Raw genomic sequence first — 18,367 nt, forward strand, 5'->3', positions numbered from 1 at the left:
CGTAAAGGCGAGATAGATCTCCGGTCAGCCGGACCCCCAGGTATTTAAGGGAATCTCTAGCCCATTTAAAGGAGAAGGATTCCGACAGCTCATCCACCAGGGACTGTGGCAATGAGATATTGAGAGCCTTCGACTTCTGGTAATTGATCTTGAAGTTAGAAAGTTTCGAGTATCTACTCAGCTCCGCCATCAGGTTGGGCAAGGAGACTCTGGGGGCGGTGAGAAAAAAGTGCAGGTCATCCGCATAAGCAGCGACCTTATGGGACCTTCCTCCCAAAGATACACCCGCTATGTCTGGGTTGGAGCGAATATGGCACAAAAAGGGCTCCAAACACAAAATTAAAATTAAGGGGGACAAGGGACAACCTTGACTCATGCCGTTTGAGATAGCGAGCGAGGAGAAGTGGCCATTCACCTTAACCTGTGCCGTGGGGGAGGAGTAGAGACTCGAAATCAACTACATCATATGTGAGCCCAGCCCCACATGCTGCAATGTAGCCAACATAAAATCCCAGTTGACTCTGTCGAAGGCCTTCTCCTCACCCATAGAGAGGAAGCAAGTGGGCAGGGTCGTGGTGGCCGCCTGATACATCAGGTTTATTGCCCGCATAGTGTTATCTCGCGCTTCCCTTAGCGGCATGAAGCCCACCTGCTCGTTATGTATCACATTATGTATTAGTGGGGTCATCCTCTGGGCCAGAATCTTAGCAAACAGCTTCAGATCTACATTTAACAACGATATGGGACGATAATTTTGGCACATGGATGGGTCCTTCCCCTCTTTGGGTATCACCATAATGTGGGCCCTCAACGTGTCCGAGGAAGGGTCCTCCCCTCCGTGAGTAAATTGAATGCGTGTAGGAAATGGAGGGGAGAGCAGTTCCGAACAGTCCTTATAATAATATAAAGGTAACCCGTTTAGGCCAGGTGCCTTCCCCGTTGGCGAGTCCTTCAGTGCCCAGGACCACTCCTCCGAGGAAATAGGAGCCTCCAGTGCAGCAATAGCCTCCTGGGGGATACATTTCATCCCTAAGGAAAGGACCGGAGATACAACTCAATCCTCTCCAAGTAGCCCCCTCCATCCGAGGAAGGGGGGTCCCCAGGAAGATTATAAAGAGAGTGAGAATAGGCACGGAGGCCTCCGAGATGTCATGTGGAAGCTGCAGACGCCGATTGTGTGGGGCTTGTACCTGAGGGACATAGGTACGCATACTTTATTTCCTTAGTGCCCTTGCCAGAGTCCTACCAGGTTTATTACTGAACTCGTAAAAGTGCCGTCTGCATTTAACTAAGGAGGCCCTAGCCTTGGAAACACAGAGTGAGCGAACCTGCTCTCTCAGCTGCCCCAGTTCCGCCCCTACAACCCGATCCTGGGAGACCTTATGTGACTGTTCCAACCTCTATATGCAGTTCAGGAGGTCCCTGAGGTGAGCAGTCCGTTCCCTCTTTACTTTGGAACCAATACGAATGAAGGAACCGCGCACCACACACTTATGCGCCTCCCAGATGCAAAGCGGGTCAATCCCCGGCGAGGCATTAGTAGCAAAATACTCCGCGAGATCTCTTTGGATGTCCGAGACCACGTCAAGTCCTGCAGGAGCTATTCGTTCAAACGCCACTGCCAGGAGCGAGGGTGGTTCGTTGGCAAGGAAAGGGTGAGAGTGATAAGAGCATGGTCAGAGAATGTGATGTTATCTATGGAGGCAGATGCGAGGTCAGGAGTGACGTAAAAATAAGTAATCTAATCTGGAGTATGATTTGTGGGGAGCCGAAAAGAAAGTGTAGTCCCTGGTCGAGGGATGCATGAGCCGCCATGTGTCGACCAATTGGTGCTCATGCAACAGCCGACGCAAGCGACGGTGAGCCGATCTGGATAAGGACGAGTGCCCTCTTGACGAGTCTAACGTGGGATCCAAGGTGGCGTTCAGATCTCCCCCAATATCAGAGTGCCTTACAGAAAGTCATCCAACGCTACCAAAACCCTCTCTAGAAATGCAACCTGACCAATGTTAGGGAGATAGTACGAAGCCAGTGTGAACAAGGTGTTAGCCAGCCTACCTTTCACGAAGAGGCACCTTCCTGCTCCATCAGTACGCGTCTCCAAATGCTCCCAGGGAAGAGAGCGTGAAATCAGGATGGAGACCCCCTTTGTAATGGCAGGAAGGAGGTGAAGGGAACAAGTGAGCCCTAATCTACCCACCGCCCTGTCCCTGCCTACTTGCAACGACCCGCCCTAGGCGACGGGGTACAACTTGGCGGCGGTCCCTACGCTGTCTAAGTGCAAGGGAGTACAAACAGGGAACACGCAAGGGAATACAGTAGCCCACGGAACGCCGTGAGGAAACGGAGCGGTGAATGAGCCAGTCAGGATCAGGAAGTAGTGGAGTATACAAACGGGAGCACGGAGCAGAAGCAAGCCAGGGGCAGAGCAACGCAGGATAAACGGAACTGAAGCAAGGCAGAAGCACGGCAGAAGCAGGCTGGAGCAAGGCAGCAGTGGGGCCAGGAATCCAAGAAGAATAACAAGCAAGGAGGAAGAGAAAACGGCAGGTATAAATGGACAGGGGGCGGAGCTAACTCTGACTGACCAGGCCGCGATAGGCTCTCCCACTCCTGAGCCTGCCACCCTGATTGGTGGGAGCAGGTGTCAGTTTCAGAGGTCTGGCCTCAGGTGTCGACTGATTAATCCTGGGAGTATACCCAGACGTAGTGCCTGGCAGATCCTTTACAGTACTCCCCCTTTTATGAGGGGCCACCGGACCCTTACTAAGAGGACCCGGTTTAGTGGGGAAGAGAAGGTGGAACCTCCTTATCAATACCCCAGCGTGAACATCTCGAGCAGGTACCCAAGTCCACTCCTCCGGCCCGTATCCTCTCCAATGGACCAGGTACTGGAGGGAGCCCTGGATCATCCTACTGTCCACAATCTTGGCCACCTCGAATTCCACCCCCTCAGGGGTGAGAACGGGAACAGGAGGTTTCCTCGAGGGGGACCAGGATGGGGAGCAGCGTTTCAGGAGGGAGGCATGGAAGACGTCGTGTATGCGAAAGGATGGGGGCAGCTCCAGACGGAAGGATACAGGGTTGAGGACTTCAATGACCTTATAAGGTCCAATAAATCGGGGAGCAAACTTCCTGGACGGGACCTTAAGGCGCAAGTTCCTCGACGACAACCACACCAGATCCCCGACGACAAACTGGGGGTTAGCAGAACGTCTACAATCAGCCTGAATCTTTTGTACGCTCTGGGACGCCTCTAGGTTCTTCTGAACCTGGGCCCAGACTGTGCACAGTTCCCGATGAACGTCCTCTACCTCGGGATTATTGGAACAACCAGGGGAAACGGAGGAGAACCTAGGATTAAACCCGAAATTACAGAAAAACGGGGAGACCCCTGACGAGTTACTGACCCGGTTATTCAGGGAAAATTCGGCGAGGAGAAGGAATGAGACCCAATCAAATTGACAGTCAGAAATGAAACACCTTAAATATTGTTCCAGGGATTGGTTAGTCCTTTCCGTTTGGCCATTAGTTTCGGGATGGAAGGCGGAGGAGAAGGATAGATCAATCTCCAACTTTTTACAAAAAGCTCTCCAAAATAAGGAAACAAATTGTACCCCTCTGTCCGAAACTATATTGACTGGGGCCCCATGGAGACGCAGAATGTGTTTCACAAACAAAGAAGCTAACGTCTTGGCGTTAGGTAGTTTCTTAAGGGGCACAAAGTGGCACATCTTGCTGAAGCGGTCTACTACCACCCACACCACCGACTTGCCCTGAGATGGAGGCAAATCGGTGATAAAATCCATGGAGATATGGGTCCAAGGTCTCTGGGGAATGGGCAAGGAACGTAGTAAGCCGGCAGGTCGGGACCTAGGGGTCTTGGACCTAGCACAGACCTCACAAGCGGCGACGTAAGCCCTAACGTCTTTAGGCAACCCAGGCCACCAATAGTTTCTGGTAATGAGGAGTTTGGTACCCAAGATGCCAGGATGAACAGATAGAGCGGAGTCATGGTTTTCCCTGAGTACCCTTAGCCGGTATTGCAGGGGCACAAACAGTTTGTCCCCAGGGAGGTTCCCGGGAGCTGAACCTTGATCAGCCGCGATGTCAGAGGCTAAGTCAGAATCAGTGGCAGAAACAATTATACCAGGGGGTAAAATACAAGCAGGATCCTTCTCAGAAGGAGGATTAGCCATGAAACTACGTGACAGTGCATCAGCATTAATATTTTTGGACCCAGCCCTATAGGTAACCAAGAAATTAAATCTGGTAAAGAACAGTGCCCAACGAGCTTGTCTAGGATTAAGCCTCCGGGCAGATTCTAGGAAAACCAGATTCTTGTGGTCAGTAAGGACCGTTACCTGGTGTCTGGCCCCCTCCAAGAAGTGACGCCACTCTTCAAAAGCCCATTTAATGGCTAAAAGTTCGCGGTTGCCAATATCATAGTTACACTCCGTGGGCGAAAACTTCCTAGAGAAGTAAGCACAGGGGCGGAGATGGGTGAGGGAGCTGGTACCCTGGGACAAGACGGCCCCCACTCCCACCTCGGACGCGTCAACCTCCACAATAAATGGCTCCCTTTGGTTGGGCTGAACCAGCACGGGGGCCGAGATAAAGCACTTCTTGAGGGTCTCAAAAGCCTGGACGGCCTCAGGGGGCCAATGGAGGACATCAGCACCCTTGCGAGTGAGGTCCGTAAGAGGCTTAGCGACGACCGAGAAGTTGGCAATAAATCTCCTGTAATAGTTAGCGAACCCCAAAAAACACTGTAGCGCCTTCAGGGAGGCAGGTTGGACCAATTCCGCCACAGCCTGAACCTTGGCAGGGTCCATGCGGAATTCATGAGGAGTGAGGATTTGACCTAAAAATGGTATCTCCTGTACCCCAAACACACATTTTTCGGTCTTCGCAAACAGATTATTTTCCCGAAGGACCTGGAGGACCTTCCTGACATGCTCCACGTGCGAGGACCAGTCCTTGGAAAACACCAGTATGTCATCAAGGTACACTACAAGAAAATTACCCAGGTAATCTCTCAGAATTTCATTAATAAAATTCTGGAAGACGGCAGGGGCATTACACAACCCAAAGGGCATGACTAGGTATTCGAAATGACCTTCGGGCGTGTTGAACGCAGTTTTCCACTCATCCCCCTCTTTGATGCGGATAAGGTTATATGCCCCCCGTAGATCGAACTTAGAGAACCATTGGGCCCCCTGAACCTGATTAAAAAGATCCGGAATCAAAGGAAGGGGATACTGGTTCCTTACTGTGACCTTATTCAAGTTCCGATAATCAATGCACGGCCTAAGACCACCATCCTTCTTCCCCACGAAGAAGAAGCCAGCACCTACAGGAGAAGTCGAGGGGCGAATGAAACCCTTGGCCAGGCATTCTTGGATATACTCCCTCATAGCTTTACGTTCAGGACATGAAAGATTAAATATCCTCCCCTTAGGAAGCTTGGCACCAGGCACCAAATCGATGGCGCAATCGTAATCTCTATGAGGGGGCAACACCTCGGAGGCCTCCTTAGAAAACACATCAGCGAAGTCCTGAACAAACTCAGGAAGCGTGTTTACCTCCTCCCGGGGAGAAATAGAGTTAACCGAAAGACATGACATCAGGCAATCACTACCCCATTTGGTGAGATCCCCAGTATTCCAATCAAACGTGGGATTATGCAGCTGCAACCAGGGAAGACCTAATACCAGATCGGACGATAATCCCTGCATCACCAGTACAGAGCACTGCTCCAAATGCATGGAGCCAACACGGAGTTCAAAAACAGGAGTATGCTGAGTAAAATAACCATTAGCAAGAGGAGTGGAGTCGATACCCACTACCGGGATTGGATATGGTAAATCAATAAAAGGCATTTTTAGAGACATAGCAAATTCCACAGACATGATATTAGCAGATGAGCCCGAATCCACGAAGGCACTGGCACTGGCAGACCGGCCAGCAAACGAGACCTGAAAGGGAAGCAAAATCTTATTGCGTTTAGTATTAACGGGAAATACCTGTGCGCCCAAGTGACTTCCCCGATGATCACTTAGGCGCGGAAGTTTTCCGGCTGCTTATTCTTGCGCCTGGGACAGGTGTTCAGTAGATGCTTGTCGTCCCCACAATAGAAGCAGAGACCATTCTTCCTGCGAAACTCTCTACGTTGTCGAGGGGACATGGAGGCCCCGAGTTGCATAGGTACCTCCGAGTCCTCCGTGGAAGAGCGAGGAGACGGGACCTCGGGGGGAATCGCAGGGCAGTCAGAGGGGAAAACATTGAAACGTTCAAGCTGACGTTCCCTGAGACGTCGGTCAAGTCGTACTGCTAGGGCCATAACCTGGTCTAGGGAGTCAGAAGAGGGGTAGCTAACCAGCAGATCCTTCAGGGCGTCAGATAATCCTAACCTAAACTGGCACTTTAGGGCCGGGTCGTTCCACCGAGAAGCTGCGCACCACTTTCTAAAATCAGAACAGTATTCCTCAACAGGTCTCCCACCCTGACGTAAGGTCACCAGCTGACTCTCGGCTAAGGCAGTCCTGTCAGTCTCGTCGTAAATGAGACCGAGGGCAGAGAAAAACCGATCAACGGAGGAAAGTTCAGGGGCGTCAGGAGCCAAGGAGAAGGCCCACTCTTGGGGCCCTTCCTGGAGTCGGGATATAATGATACCCACCCGCTGGTACTCGGAACCTGAGGAGTGAGGTCTTAGGCGGAAATAAAGTCTGCAACTCTCCCGGAAGGAGAGAAAAGTCTTACGGTCCCCTGAGAACCGGTCAGGTAACTTGAGGTTGGGTTCTAAAGGTGAGGTGAGGGGTACTACAAAGGGAGCGTCAGACTGATTGACCCTCTGAGCCAGGGCCTGAACCTGTAGGGAGAGGCCCTGCATCTGCTGGGTCAGGGTCTCAAGGGGGTCCATGATAGCGTCAGCGTAGAAGAAATGGTAGACTAGGTAAGGGCTTGTTATTATGTAATGGCAGGAAGGAGGTGAAGGGAACAAGTGAGCCCTAATCTACGCACCGCATACCTCCTGTGAGACCGCACCAATGGCCTTGTTATGCTTCTCCTCCAACCGCAAGAGGTGTAGGTCCAGATCGGATTTGGTGGGGAGCACCCTCATCATCTCCCATAGTTCTGCGAGAGTCCGTTCCATTGAGAGCGGGGGCCTCGAGGAATGAACCGTCTGATGGTCCCCCAATCCCGCTGGCGGAGTGAGCGAACCCCTCAAAATTGCAGGCGTCCCCTGACTAAGCTGCTGTAAGTCCGGAGTGAGAGCCTGCGGCGGGGCGGCCTGCCAAGATGGCGCCGAGACTGCACTGCCCTGCGAGGCCATGCGGTCCTCGCCCTGCCCCGACACATGCTGGAGCTGAAGGGGGGGGGGGGAAGTCCTCTGCCGGAGCCGGGGGAACCGACCCCTGAAAGCCCACTACACCCTGATCTACCTCCGATGACATGATGACAGATCCGGAGACCAGGGAGCTGCTGTGCAGACTTACCGGCCCAGCGAGGCAGGAAGGCGACGAGCACCCACGTGGTGGCGGGGTCCGGCTGCGGCCTGAAGGAGGAATGGATGCATGCTGCGGTGAAGCTCCGTCCTGCGTGGAGCGAAGGTACCGGCTGATAGAAGAGGCACCAGGAGTGACCTAGTGGCTCTTACGACTCCTCCCCTTTGTCATCGTGTGCAGAGATCAGGTAAGTGCAAGATGGGTCCGGAGCTCCAATTCTTTTTATATATATATATATATATATATATATATATATATTATAAAAACGGTATTTAACTTTTTTTATTATTAGTCTCCCTAGTAGACATGAACCGGCGATCGTTGGATCACTTGCACAATATGACAGGCTCCTATTAAGCCCTGCCGGAGGCTTAGATGGCGACCGCGGCATCTAAGAGGTTTAACGAGCAGTATCCCGCTCGTTACACTGAAGTGTCAGCTTTAAGATACAACCGACACGCTCCTTCTATGGAGCGGGCTCAGCCCGAGAACCCGCTCCATACTTCCATGCCCGACCTCCGTCATGTATATACGGCAGACGTCGGGACAGGTTTAATGTCATGGCTGATCAGTGCATATATACTAGTCCTTCTCAATGAATTAGAATATCATCAAAAAGTTATATCAAGTCCAGAGTCAGCGCAGTGCAGACGAGCTGAAGGTCGATATCAAAGCAACCTGGGCTTCCATAACACTTCAGCAGTGCCACACTCTGATTGCCTCCATGTCCCGCCGCATTGATAACACCTCAGCAGTGCCACAGGCTGATCGCCTCCATGCCACGCCACATTGATAACACCTCAGCAGTGCCACAGGCTGATCGCCTCCATGCCACGCCGCATTGATAACACTTCAGCAGTGCCACAGGCTGATCGCCTCAATGCCACGCCGCATTAACACCTCCGCAGTGCAACAGGCTGATCGCCCCCATGCCACGCCGCATTGGTAACACCTCAGCAGTGCCACAGGCTGATTGCCTCCATGCCACGCCGCATTGATAACACCTCAGCAATGCCACAGGCTGATCGTCTCCATGCCATGCCGCATTGGTAACGCCTCAGCAGTGCCACACTCTGAATGCCTCCATGCCACACCGCATTGATAACACCTCAGCAGTGCCACAGGCTGATCGTCTCCATGCCACGCCGCAATGGTAACACCTCAGCAGTGCCACACTCTGATTGCCTCCATGCCACGCCGCATTGATAACACCTCCGCAGTGCAACAGGCTGATCGCCCCCATGCCACGCCGCATTGGTAACACCTCAGCAGTGTCACAGGCTGATTGCCTCCATGCCACGCCGCATTGATAACACCTCAGCAATGCCACAGGCTGATCGTCTCCATGCCATGCCGCATTGGTAACACCTCAGCAGTGCCACACTCTGAATGCCTCCATGCCACACCGCATTGATAACACCTCAGCAATGCCACAGGCTGATCGTCTCCATGCCACGCCGCAATGGTAACACCTCAGCAGTGCCACACTCTGATTACCTCCATGCCACGCCGCATTGGTAACACCTCAGCAGTGCCACAGGCTGATTGCATCCATGCCACGCCGCATTGATAACACCTCAGCAGTGCCACAGGCTGATCGCCCCCATGCCATATTGATAACACCTCAGCAGTGCCACAGGCTGATCGCCTCCATGCCACGCCGCATTGATAACACCTCAGCAGTGCCACAGGCTGATCACCTCCATGCCACGCCTCATTGATAACACTTCAGCAGTTCCACAGGCTGATCGCCTCCATGCCACGCCGCATTGATAACACCTCAGCAGTGCCACAGGCTGATCACCTCCATGCCACGCCTCATTGATAACACCTCAGCAGTGCCACAGGCTGATCGCCTCCATGCCACGCCGCATTGATAACACCTCAGCAGTGCCACAGGCTGATCACCCCCATGCCACGCCGCATTGATAACACCTCAGCAGTGCTACAGGCTGATCGCCCCCATGCCACGCCGCATTGATGTCGGAGTCAGAGCCCCGACCAAGTATTGAGGGCAGATACTGGACATACTTCTCAGTAGGACAACATTTCAGTATTAAAAATCATTTTTGAAATTGGACTTATATAATATTCTAATTTTCTGAGACACCAAATTTTGGGTTTTCACTATTGGCCACAATCATCAACGTTAAAAGAGGAAAATGCTGGAAATAGAATCTAATGAATGTAATGAATCTATAAAATATGAGAGTTTCACTTTTTGAATTGAATTACTGAAATAAATTAACTTTTTGAGGGTATTCTAATTCATTGAGAAGAACTAGTATATATATATATTTCCAAATTGCACATTGCTGCTGCCCATAATCAGTGGTAATTATTTGTTTTGTAGCTTTCCCTGTACTAGGAGGCAGGATACATTAATAGAAGTACGTCTCCCTCATATCTCGGGATCAGTTCACACATGACTGCTGCTCCGGGTGGAGGTAATCTCCCGGCAGATTGTCACCAGGGTCAGTATGGATATAATGATCCTTTAAAGAGCGTCACCCAGCAAACTGTTCTAGATAACGCACCAATCAAATCTGAACGAGATACTCACTGCACTGTGTAAAATAAAAGCATACAGAATATTATAGAGAAAACAAATGTATAACATATGGATCTATAAGAAAAAAAAATGGCTACTTTCTTCCAGAAACAGCGCCACTCTTGTGTATGGACTAAGTATGATATTGCAGATGAGATCCATTTAAGTGATTAGAGCTCCACTGCAATACCAGACAAGCCCATGAACAGGAGTGGCGCTGTTTCTGGAAGTATTTAGTTTCTAATCACATATGGATTTTTTAAGAGTGCCCCTTTAAATGGCACCAGCTGAAGTTAAAGGGCTTTTCCATTACTTTGCAGGAAAATCTCCATAGAGTAATTATTTAACATGTAGTTAAAAACTAAAATAAAATAAACCGACTCCTCTAAACCACTTGTTGCGCGCTCCACGCCCCCCTTTTACCAACGTGACCCACACAGGAAGTAGCATATGCGTTTCAACCAACATCGAGGCTTGACACATATAAGCCACGCCTCGAGTACGAATGACGCTATCCAATCGTTTGCTTCCCCGGCTCAAAGAGGCGTGACCTTACGCCGCTCCCCTTCTTCAGAGCCTGGGAGACCCCGTTTATCCCTTTCCCTTCTCGGCTCTGCAGAGAGAAGGTGAGTGAGGCCTAGTGCGGCCTGTATGGCGCCTGAACCGCGGTTTTAGTAGTTTCTTGACCGGAATGTGAAGCAAATATGCGGGCATGTATCGCGACTGCGCTTATACGCAGGCGGTGAAACAGGTTTGGACTTGTAATTCGCGGTGGGCCTCAGGCCGCGGGGTTTCCTGTTACTTGTATCCGGCTCTGGATGACTAACCCGCAGCGTGTGCACATGGGCTAATCCTCCGCTTGTTGCTTCTAGTCTCCCACCGAGACATTGAGGCCGCTCTCCCCGCCAGTATGTGGTCTATAGACGGATGTCACATGTTTCCCGCATGGGTGCTGTATACTGAGCACATGCACGGAAAGCACTCTCATCATCCTATGTTATGCCTCATTGTATGTAATCGCTTATAACCTGGACATAGAAGTAATAGACGATATTGACCTGTTCCCTGGGTTATAGCTTCCTGTGTGGTGCGCTCCACCTCCTGACAACTTCTGTCCAAAAATGTAGAAAATAATAATTTCTGTCAGACCAAGCCAGTTTGCACGATTTCCCTCTGTTATCAGCCATTCCAAACTGGGCTGTATGATCCCTACTAAAGTCTTGATCTGACCCCACCACATACAGCTAATTCTGATGAGTACGGCAATTAAAGGGGTATCCCAGACTAGGCCATTACTCCTACACATCATAGGTTGTAAGTGATCGCTGGGACCCCATTGATTACTAGAATTGGTGTTCTGACCACCACCACCCCCCCCCCCCCCATACCTTCTCATTGCACCCCCTACTGTGAGCAGGCGTTGATTTGTTCGATCCAGCTCTATGCCAGGGATCAGCAGTCTCCGGCACTTCAGCTCTTTTACAACTACCAGCATTCCCTAATATCCTTTGCCTATATTATTCCAAACAAAGGCTATCAGTGCATGCTGGGAATTGTAGTTTCACAACAGCAGGCCGGCTGAAGGTTGCTGAACCCTGGTCTATGGGAATGACAAACAGTAGTGTCATGCCCATAGACGTTGAAGCTAGTGGCCAGCTACATCATTGACCGCCCCTCACTTCAACCTTCTCATTGTGGGGGGGTGCTGAGAGGAGGAATGGGAGTCCCAGCCATCACGCTTATCACCGAATTGTCCATTCTGGGAGTAGCTCTTTAACCCATTAGTGACCGCCCCATAGTGTTTTTATGGCAGCCACTAATTGGCTTTATTTCGATACAGTAGCCTTTTTATGGCGCTGCATCGGAATAAATAGAGCAGGGAGCCGTTAAATCTCTCAGCTATTAACCCCTCAGATGCGGCGCTCAAAAGCGAGTGCTACATCTGAGTGGTTCTGGAGAGAGGGAGGGAGCTCCCTCATCCCACTGACACCTGGCGATAAGATCGCCCAGTGTCTGTTTTCTATGGCATCTGGGGGCCTAATAAAGGCCCCCAGGTCTGCCCATAGTTTTCCCTGCTAGGCCATTCTAGAGGCATGGCCTAGCAGATGCCTGTCCGTTAAGGTATTGCAGTGTATTATAAATGCAATCTGAGGATCGCCTAGTGAAATCCTCTAGTGGGACTAGTGAAAAAAAGTTTCATAAAGTTTAATAAAAAATGAAAAAAAGAAACCCACTTTTTCTCCTTACAAACTTCTTTATTAAAAAAAACAAAATGTAAAAAAGTTACACATCTGGTATCGCCGCGTCCATAACGACCCCAACTATAAAGTTACGTTATTTAACCTGCACGGTTAACATTGTAAAAGAAAAAAAACTGAAAAAATTGCTGTTTTCTTTGACTCCTGCCTTAAACTAAAGTGATCAAAAAGTCGCATTTAGGCCTTATTTATACGAATGTGTTTCACGTCCATGATACGCGCATGAAAATCACGGACTTGTGTAACTCAATGGGGCCGTTCAGACCGTCCGTGATTTTCACGCAGCGTGTGTCCGCTGTGTAAAACTCACGACATGTCCTATACTTGAGCGTGTTTTGCGCATCACGCACTCATTGAAGTCAATGGGTGCGTGGAAATCATGCGCAGCACACAGAAGCACTTCCGTGTGCTGTGCGTGATTCGCACAACAGTAGATTAAGAAATGAAGGGAAAAATAAAACCACCTCCTACATTTCTTTTTCTAAATATCAAAACCGTGTGTCATAGGGATGGAATATGCGCGAAAATCACGCAGCAAACACCGATGACACACAATGCGCAAAAAACGCTGCGTGTAAATTTAGGACACAAGTGTGGTGAAATTGCTGTTTTTTTTTTCTATTCCTCTCAAAAAAAAATATTAATCGATAAATTCTATGACCCCCAAAATGGTGCTATTAAAAACTACTTGTCCCGCAAAAAACAAGACCTTATACAAAAAAAGTTATAGATCTTTGAATGAGACGATGGAAAAATGTAAAAAATAGCTTGGTCATTAGGGCCTAAAATAAGGGGTTAAGTTAGCACACCCCTCTTTAAAATTCTCTCAGAGCCTCTGTTAATACAAGACGTCGAGATTTGATCAACTCGGGTTACTTAGTTATTTCTGAGTCTGGGAAAGCTGGGCGACAACCAATATGGCCGCCCGTGGTTGTCACCCAGACGTCCTCAGTGCTGTCTTGTCCTGCAGCGATTCCCCCATCACTGTGTACATTGGTGAGCTTTCTATTAGTCTGGGTGCAGCACTGGTAGCTATTTTGGTTGTCACCCAACTTTCCCAAATTTAGATATATTCTATTCAGACTTTTCTTAGTTATGACTGAGCAGGGGCCAATAATGTGTGTTTGCGGTTCTCTTTGGGGGCCGGTGTTGGTTTTTCCTCCCTGTAATTGGTGTATGGATGTTTACATGGAAGCCGCCGTATTGGAGGACCAAACGACCGCTCTAGCACGTACAGGGCTTTACCGCCAGGTTGAATAATTTCCCTGTATTTTCCACAACGATCGTTAATACTGGTGGTCTCGTGTCTTTTTGGTACTTTAACACTTTCAAAACTACAACTCCCAGCATTCCTCTGTCAAGGCATTCTGAGAGTTGTAGTATTGCAGCAGCTAGAGTGCCGGAGACCATCGTATAATAGCAAGGACCCTGTAACTGTCCAGCTGGGGATCTACAATTTAGCTGTCGGCATGCTGGGAGTTGTAGTTTCACATCAGACTTTAGGGACTGTTTTTTAACGTTTTGTTTGCTCGCAGATGCCTGGAGTCACCGTGAAAGACGTGAACCAGCAGGAGTTCGTCAGAGCCCTGGCTGCTTTCCTCAAGAAGTGAGTAGTAGTTCTTGTGCGGTTCTCGTCGGGTTGTGGACGTGCTCTTTGTATTGACCGGGTGTTTATGGTTCTAGGTCTGGTAAACTCAAGGTTCCCGAATGGGTGGACACAGTGAAACTCGCAAAACACAAGGAACTGGCGCCTTACGATGAGAACTGGTTCTACACCCGTGCCGGTAAGAGCCGTCACCCCCTCGACTGACAGTCTTTTACAGGGGGGGCGACGTCCGTTGAGTTCTCCTGCTACTGTTTAATGGGGGCGTTTTTATATTTTAGTTTAGTTCTATAGGGTGACAATAATAAATGCTTCAGTTCAAAGTGGCATTGGACTAAACCTTAAAGAGTCTCTGTCACCCCATTATAAGTGGCCTATATTGTACATGATGTGATCGGCGCCGTAATGTACATTACACCAGTGGTTTCTATTTAGAAAAACGATCATTTTTGACGGAGTTATGACCTATATTAGCTTTATGCTAATGAGTTTCTCAATGGACAAATAGGGAGTGTTTTACTATATGACCAAGTGGGCGTTTTACAGAGGAGTGTGACGCTGACCAATCAGTGACCAATCAGCGTTCTGGTGACGGGGTCAGACCATTGCTGATCATATTTAGGGCTCCTGATCTTAGGGGGGTGGGCACAATGCTTGGTTCTGCCACTTACATCATTCTGTCTCTAAGCTTCCACAGTCCGTCATTTGTACCTCCGTGGTGGTGCTGGTGTCGGCTCAATGACCAAGATCTATGGTGGGCGTCAGCGCAATGGTGTTATGCCAAGTCACTTCAGCCGTGGATCAAAGAGCGTAGCCAGGAGGGTACTGCAGGCATTGGAGGGCCTGAAAATGGTGGAGAAGGACCCCAATGGGTAAGTGTGAATTAGTCTATATATTGTGCTGGCCTATGCAACGGTTTCACCAGTGCAATAAATTGTGATCTCGCTGTGAAACCAGCCATAGGTTGTGTTGAGCCACTACCGGTCAGCGCTACGTGTCAGCGGGTCCTGTGTGTCTCTGACATGCAGGATTCACTCGTAATCGATCACATCTAAGTTATAAACTTTGATGTGATCGATAACAGCCCGATCCTGCGTGAGACGCGCAGGACCTGCTGACACTAAACCAGCCAGTCCCACTGACTAACGATACAGCTGCTCTGCATACAGGACACAAAGCAGCTGTATCTCAAAAAGTGAAAATAATTTTTAATAAAATTTATTTACGAAGCTGCACACAACTTTTTTTTATTTTTTTGTCATTTCAAAGGTGCACAAAGCCTTTAAGGCCCTGGTCTCATCTGCGTCAGGCACAGATTGTCATTTTTGCCAGCAAAATAACAAAATCGAGCGCTATATTGCCTTTAACCAGTTCAGGACCGGGCTATTTTGAGCCTTCTGGACCAGACACCGTTTAGCCATTTTTAGCACGTGTTAGTTAAATGGCTATAACTATTTGTTGCGCTAACTACGTGATTTTTGCGATGTTTTTTTCCCTAGACAATGCAGGTTTCTTTCTTTTTCTTTTTTTTATCGTTTTTATACACATCCTTTTTGCTATTTCAGACTTTTTATTCATAAAGTTTGAAAATAATAGTAAAAAAATAAGCTTTTTTACGTTTCAGCAAATTTTTTTTGTTAACCGTTTTACCCTAAAATTTTTATTTGTGATTGTCATTGTCTACCGTAAATGTTAATATATTACATGTCTATATTAGGATAATTGCTTCTGCGCTAGCGTTACAGCAATGATTGGCGGGGGGAACGTTTTTTTGGGCGTCGGTATTTTATGTGTATGTATTTTTTTTTTTTTTGCACTTTACTTTTATTTTTTTATTACTGTGGTCTGTCCCTCAAAGGTCAAAAAAGACCTTTGGGGAACTTTATATATTTTTCTTTCTTTTACACCATGTTTTTCCACTGTAACTGGAGCTGCACAGCAGGGAAATCAGCCCTCATAGTGACTATTGTCACTAATAGGGCTGTGCTGGGTCTAGTAAGACCCAGCAGCAGTCTGCCACTAACGGCACCCGGCGATCATGTGACCAGTCACATGATCACCGGGAGGAATAGAGACAGCGGCGTGGTTGCTGCCTCTATTCCTATACATTGCGTTCATAGACCTGAAGTAACCCATTAAAGTCTAAGTGCGCTGTTGATATCCATCATTTGACAAAGCTGGCACTTCGGTTCTTTGTTCTGTTCCTGTGACTTTACAGGATGATGGGAATACTAGCGCAGATGTGAACAGCCTTGGATTATGATCATGATCTGTTGTGATTATTAACTCTATACTCTCCTTGCATTACAGAGGTCGCAGACTGACTCCCCAAGGACAGAGAGACTTGGACAGAATTGCTGGACAGGTGAGCTCTCTTGTCACTTTCCCTTAATCCTTGTTGGTGTCACCCTGTCCTGTCACAGGTTGGGGCAGGTGCTGTGTATTTAGTGCCAAGGACCTGAAAGGATCCTGTCCAGTGAGATCAGGAAAACCTTTCCCAGGACGGGAACCGCTCGTGTCCTTGATCATATTACCGCTCTGCAGGGGCTTTATTTCTCATAGGGAACAATTGAATCACGTTTTTAATTGCAATTATCTGGTAACACTGTCACCAGGCTGCCCCAACCTAAGGCTAAGTTCACGCTTGTGTTTAATCCGTTACTCTGATCCGTTTACAGATTAGAATCAAGGATAAAAATTGGTTAAAAATCCCATTGAAATCAATGGCATTTCTGATTGCATCCATTATGTTTTTTTTTTGTTTTTTTTTTACTTTTAGACTTCGTTCACATCTGCATCAGGGCTCCGTTCATGGGTTCCGTCTGAGCTTTTCCGTAAGGGGAACCCATGAAATGAAAAAAAAAATCACCATTGATTTCAACGGTGACTGATCCGGTGCAAATGGTTTCCATTTGTCCCTGTTTTGTAAGGGTTCCGTAGTTTTGACAGAATCAATACCGTAGTCGACTGCGCTATTCATTCCGTCAAAATGACAGAATCCTCACACAACCGGGACAAATGGAAACCATTTGCATCGGATCAGTCACCGTTGAATTCAATGGTGTTGCAAACGGAAACGACCAGTTTCTGTTCAAGGGTTCCCTTGACGGAAAGGCCCGATGGAACCCACAAACTGAGTACTGACGCAAATGTGAACGAAGCCTTAAAAGTATTATAGAACATGAGAATAAGGAGTCATTACGCCACAAGAACATAGAAAAATATATAATTTTTATTATTACATCCAATATTAAAGACACAAACTATAAAAACACAACGAGGTTCTAAAAATTGAGAATCAATTAGTGGATCAGTCGTCTAAACCTGCAACACAGGCATGGTATTGATGCTAAACACTGCAAATTCTATTGGCTATTAGCTTATCACCAGAAACATAGAGTGAATATTGTCTCATACAGATCGTACTGAATAACTTAATGCCATCCTTCTCTTCAATATCACCATGCATATCCATGAGGTAACTGACATATTTAATACCGCCTAGAGAGTTAAATCTAACTGCTCTGTTGCATGGTCCAGGACATAAATCAGGGGTAAAGGTAACCTGAAATAGCCTGAGGTAGAAGAAAACCTAAGTCCACGTGGCTACACCAGGGAATAAGTAAGGCAAAACGTACCCATGGAGGTTGAAAGTGAAGTGATCCACCCGGTAATGAGGCACCCCCGACGAGCGTTTCGCATGCAGGACTTTTACTCCATTAAAATAAAAACTGCCGTCTAATGGATGTTTTTATCATTGGGGTCAATGTAAAACGGATACAAACTGATTGTAATCCATTTGCATTCGTCGTTTTGATTTCAATGGGGTTTTTAACTGGTCACGTTTTTTATCCTTATTCTGATCCTTAAAAAACTCTAAGGATTTTGTAATGCAAGTGTGAACTTAGCCTAACTCAAAATATAAATGTATGATGATGCCCACCCCCACGTCTTTGTAGTGACTGATCTTTGTATTTTTATTTTTTTCTCCCTCGCAGGTTTGCGCAGCCAGCAAGAAACATTAAATCCATTTGTTAAAATAAATCTTTCTGCTACCAAACTGATGACTTTGTCTCTTTGTTAATAAAGTTCATGAGATGCTTTTGTGATGTATTGAAGTATCTAGATTTGTTACCAGGTGAAGTGAGTCCAGCCAGTGTTTGCTTCTTCAGTCCTCCATGTTATACAAGAAGTCATCGCCTGTAACCTGGCATCTTCTGGTGGTAGCTGGACATTGATAAGCATGTTATAATGTGTGGGTAAAAGTCTATTCTATATTAGTAAATGGGAATAAACCAAATGTACTGTAAACTATGCAGGTTGAGAAGAGCTGATCGCTCAAGCGGACCAGGTTGGATGAGTTTCTGCCATCAAAAATCTAACAAGTGGTTCTGTCTACTATGAACAATTATTATAAGGCCAGTTTAATACCCTCATGTTGGGACAA

The 18,367-nt window shown here is 47.9% G+C and overlaps 2 protein-coding genes across 8 annotated transcripts in view; one reads left to right on the top strand and one right to left on the bottom strand.

The window, feature by feature from the left end:
- The window catches only part of LOC142662235 (guanylate-binding protein 2-like), a 160,195-nt gene that overhangs the window by 62,310 nt on the left and 79,518 nt on the right, over positions 1–18,367 (bottom strand). The gene's annotated exons all lie outside the window — the stretch shown is intronic.
- RPS19 (ribosomal protein S19) lies at positions 10,617–17,980 on the top strand. The gene is made up of 6 exons (XM_075840336.1): positions 10,617–10,685; positions 13,853–13,923; positions 14,001–14,101; positions 14,609–14,792; positions 16,231–16,285; positions 17,919–17,980. Exons 2-6 carry the CDS (start codon positions 13,853–13,855, stop codon positions 17,943–17,945), a joined length of 438 nt encoding a protein of 145 aa, XP_075696451.1. The 5' UTR covers positions 10,617–10,685; the 3' UTR covers positions 17,946–17,980.

The sequence above is a fragment of the Rhinoderma darwinii genome, chromosome 10, assembly GCF_050947455.1.
Source record: "Rhinoderma darwinii isolate aRhiDar2 chromosome 10, aRhiDar2.hap1, whole genome shotgun sequence".
NCBI classification, from domain to species: domain Eukaryota; kingdom Metazoa; phylum Chordata; class Amphibia; order Anura; family Rhinodermatidae; genus Rhinoderma; species Rhinoderma darwinii.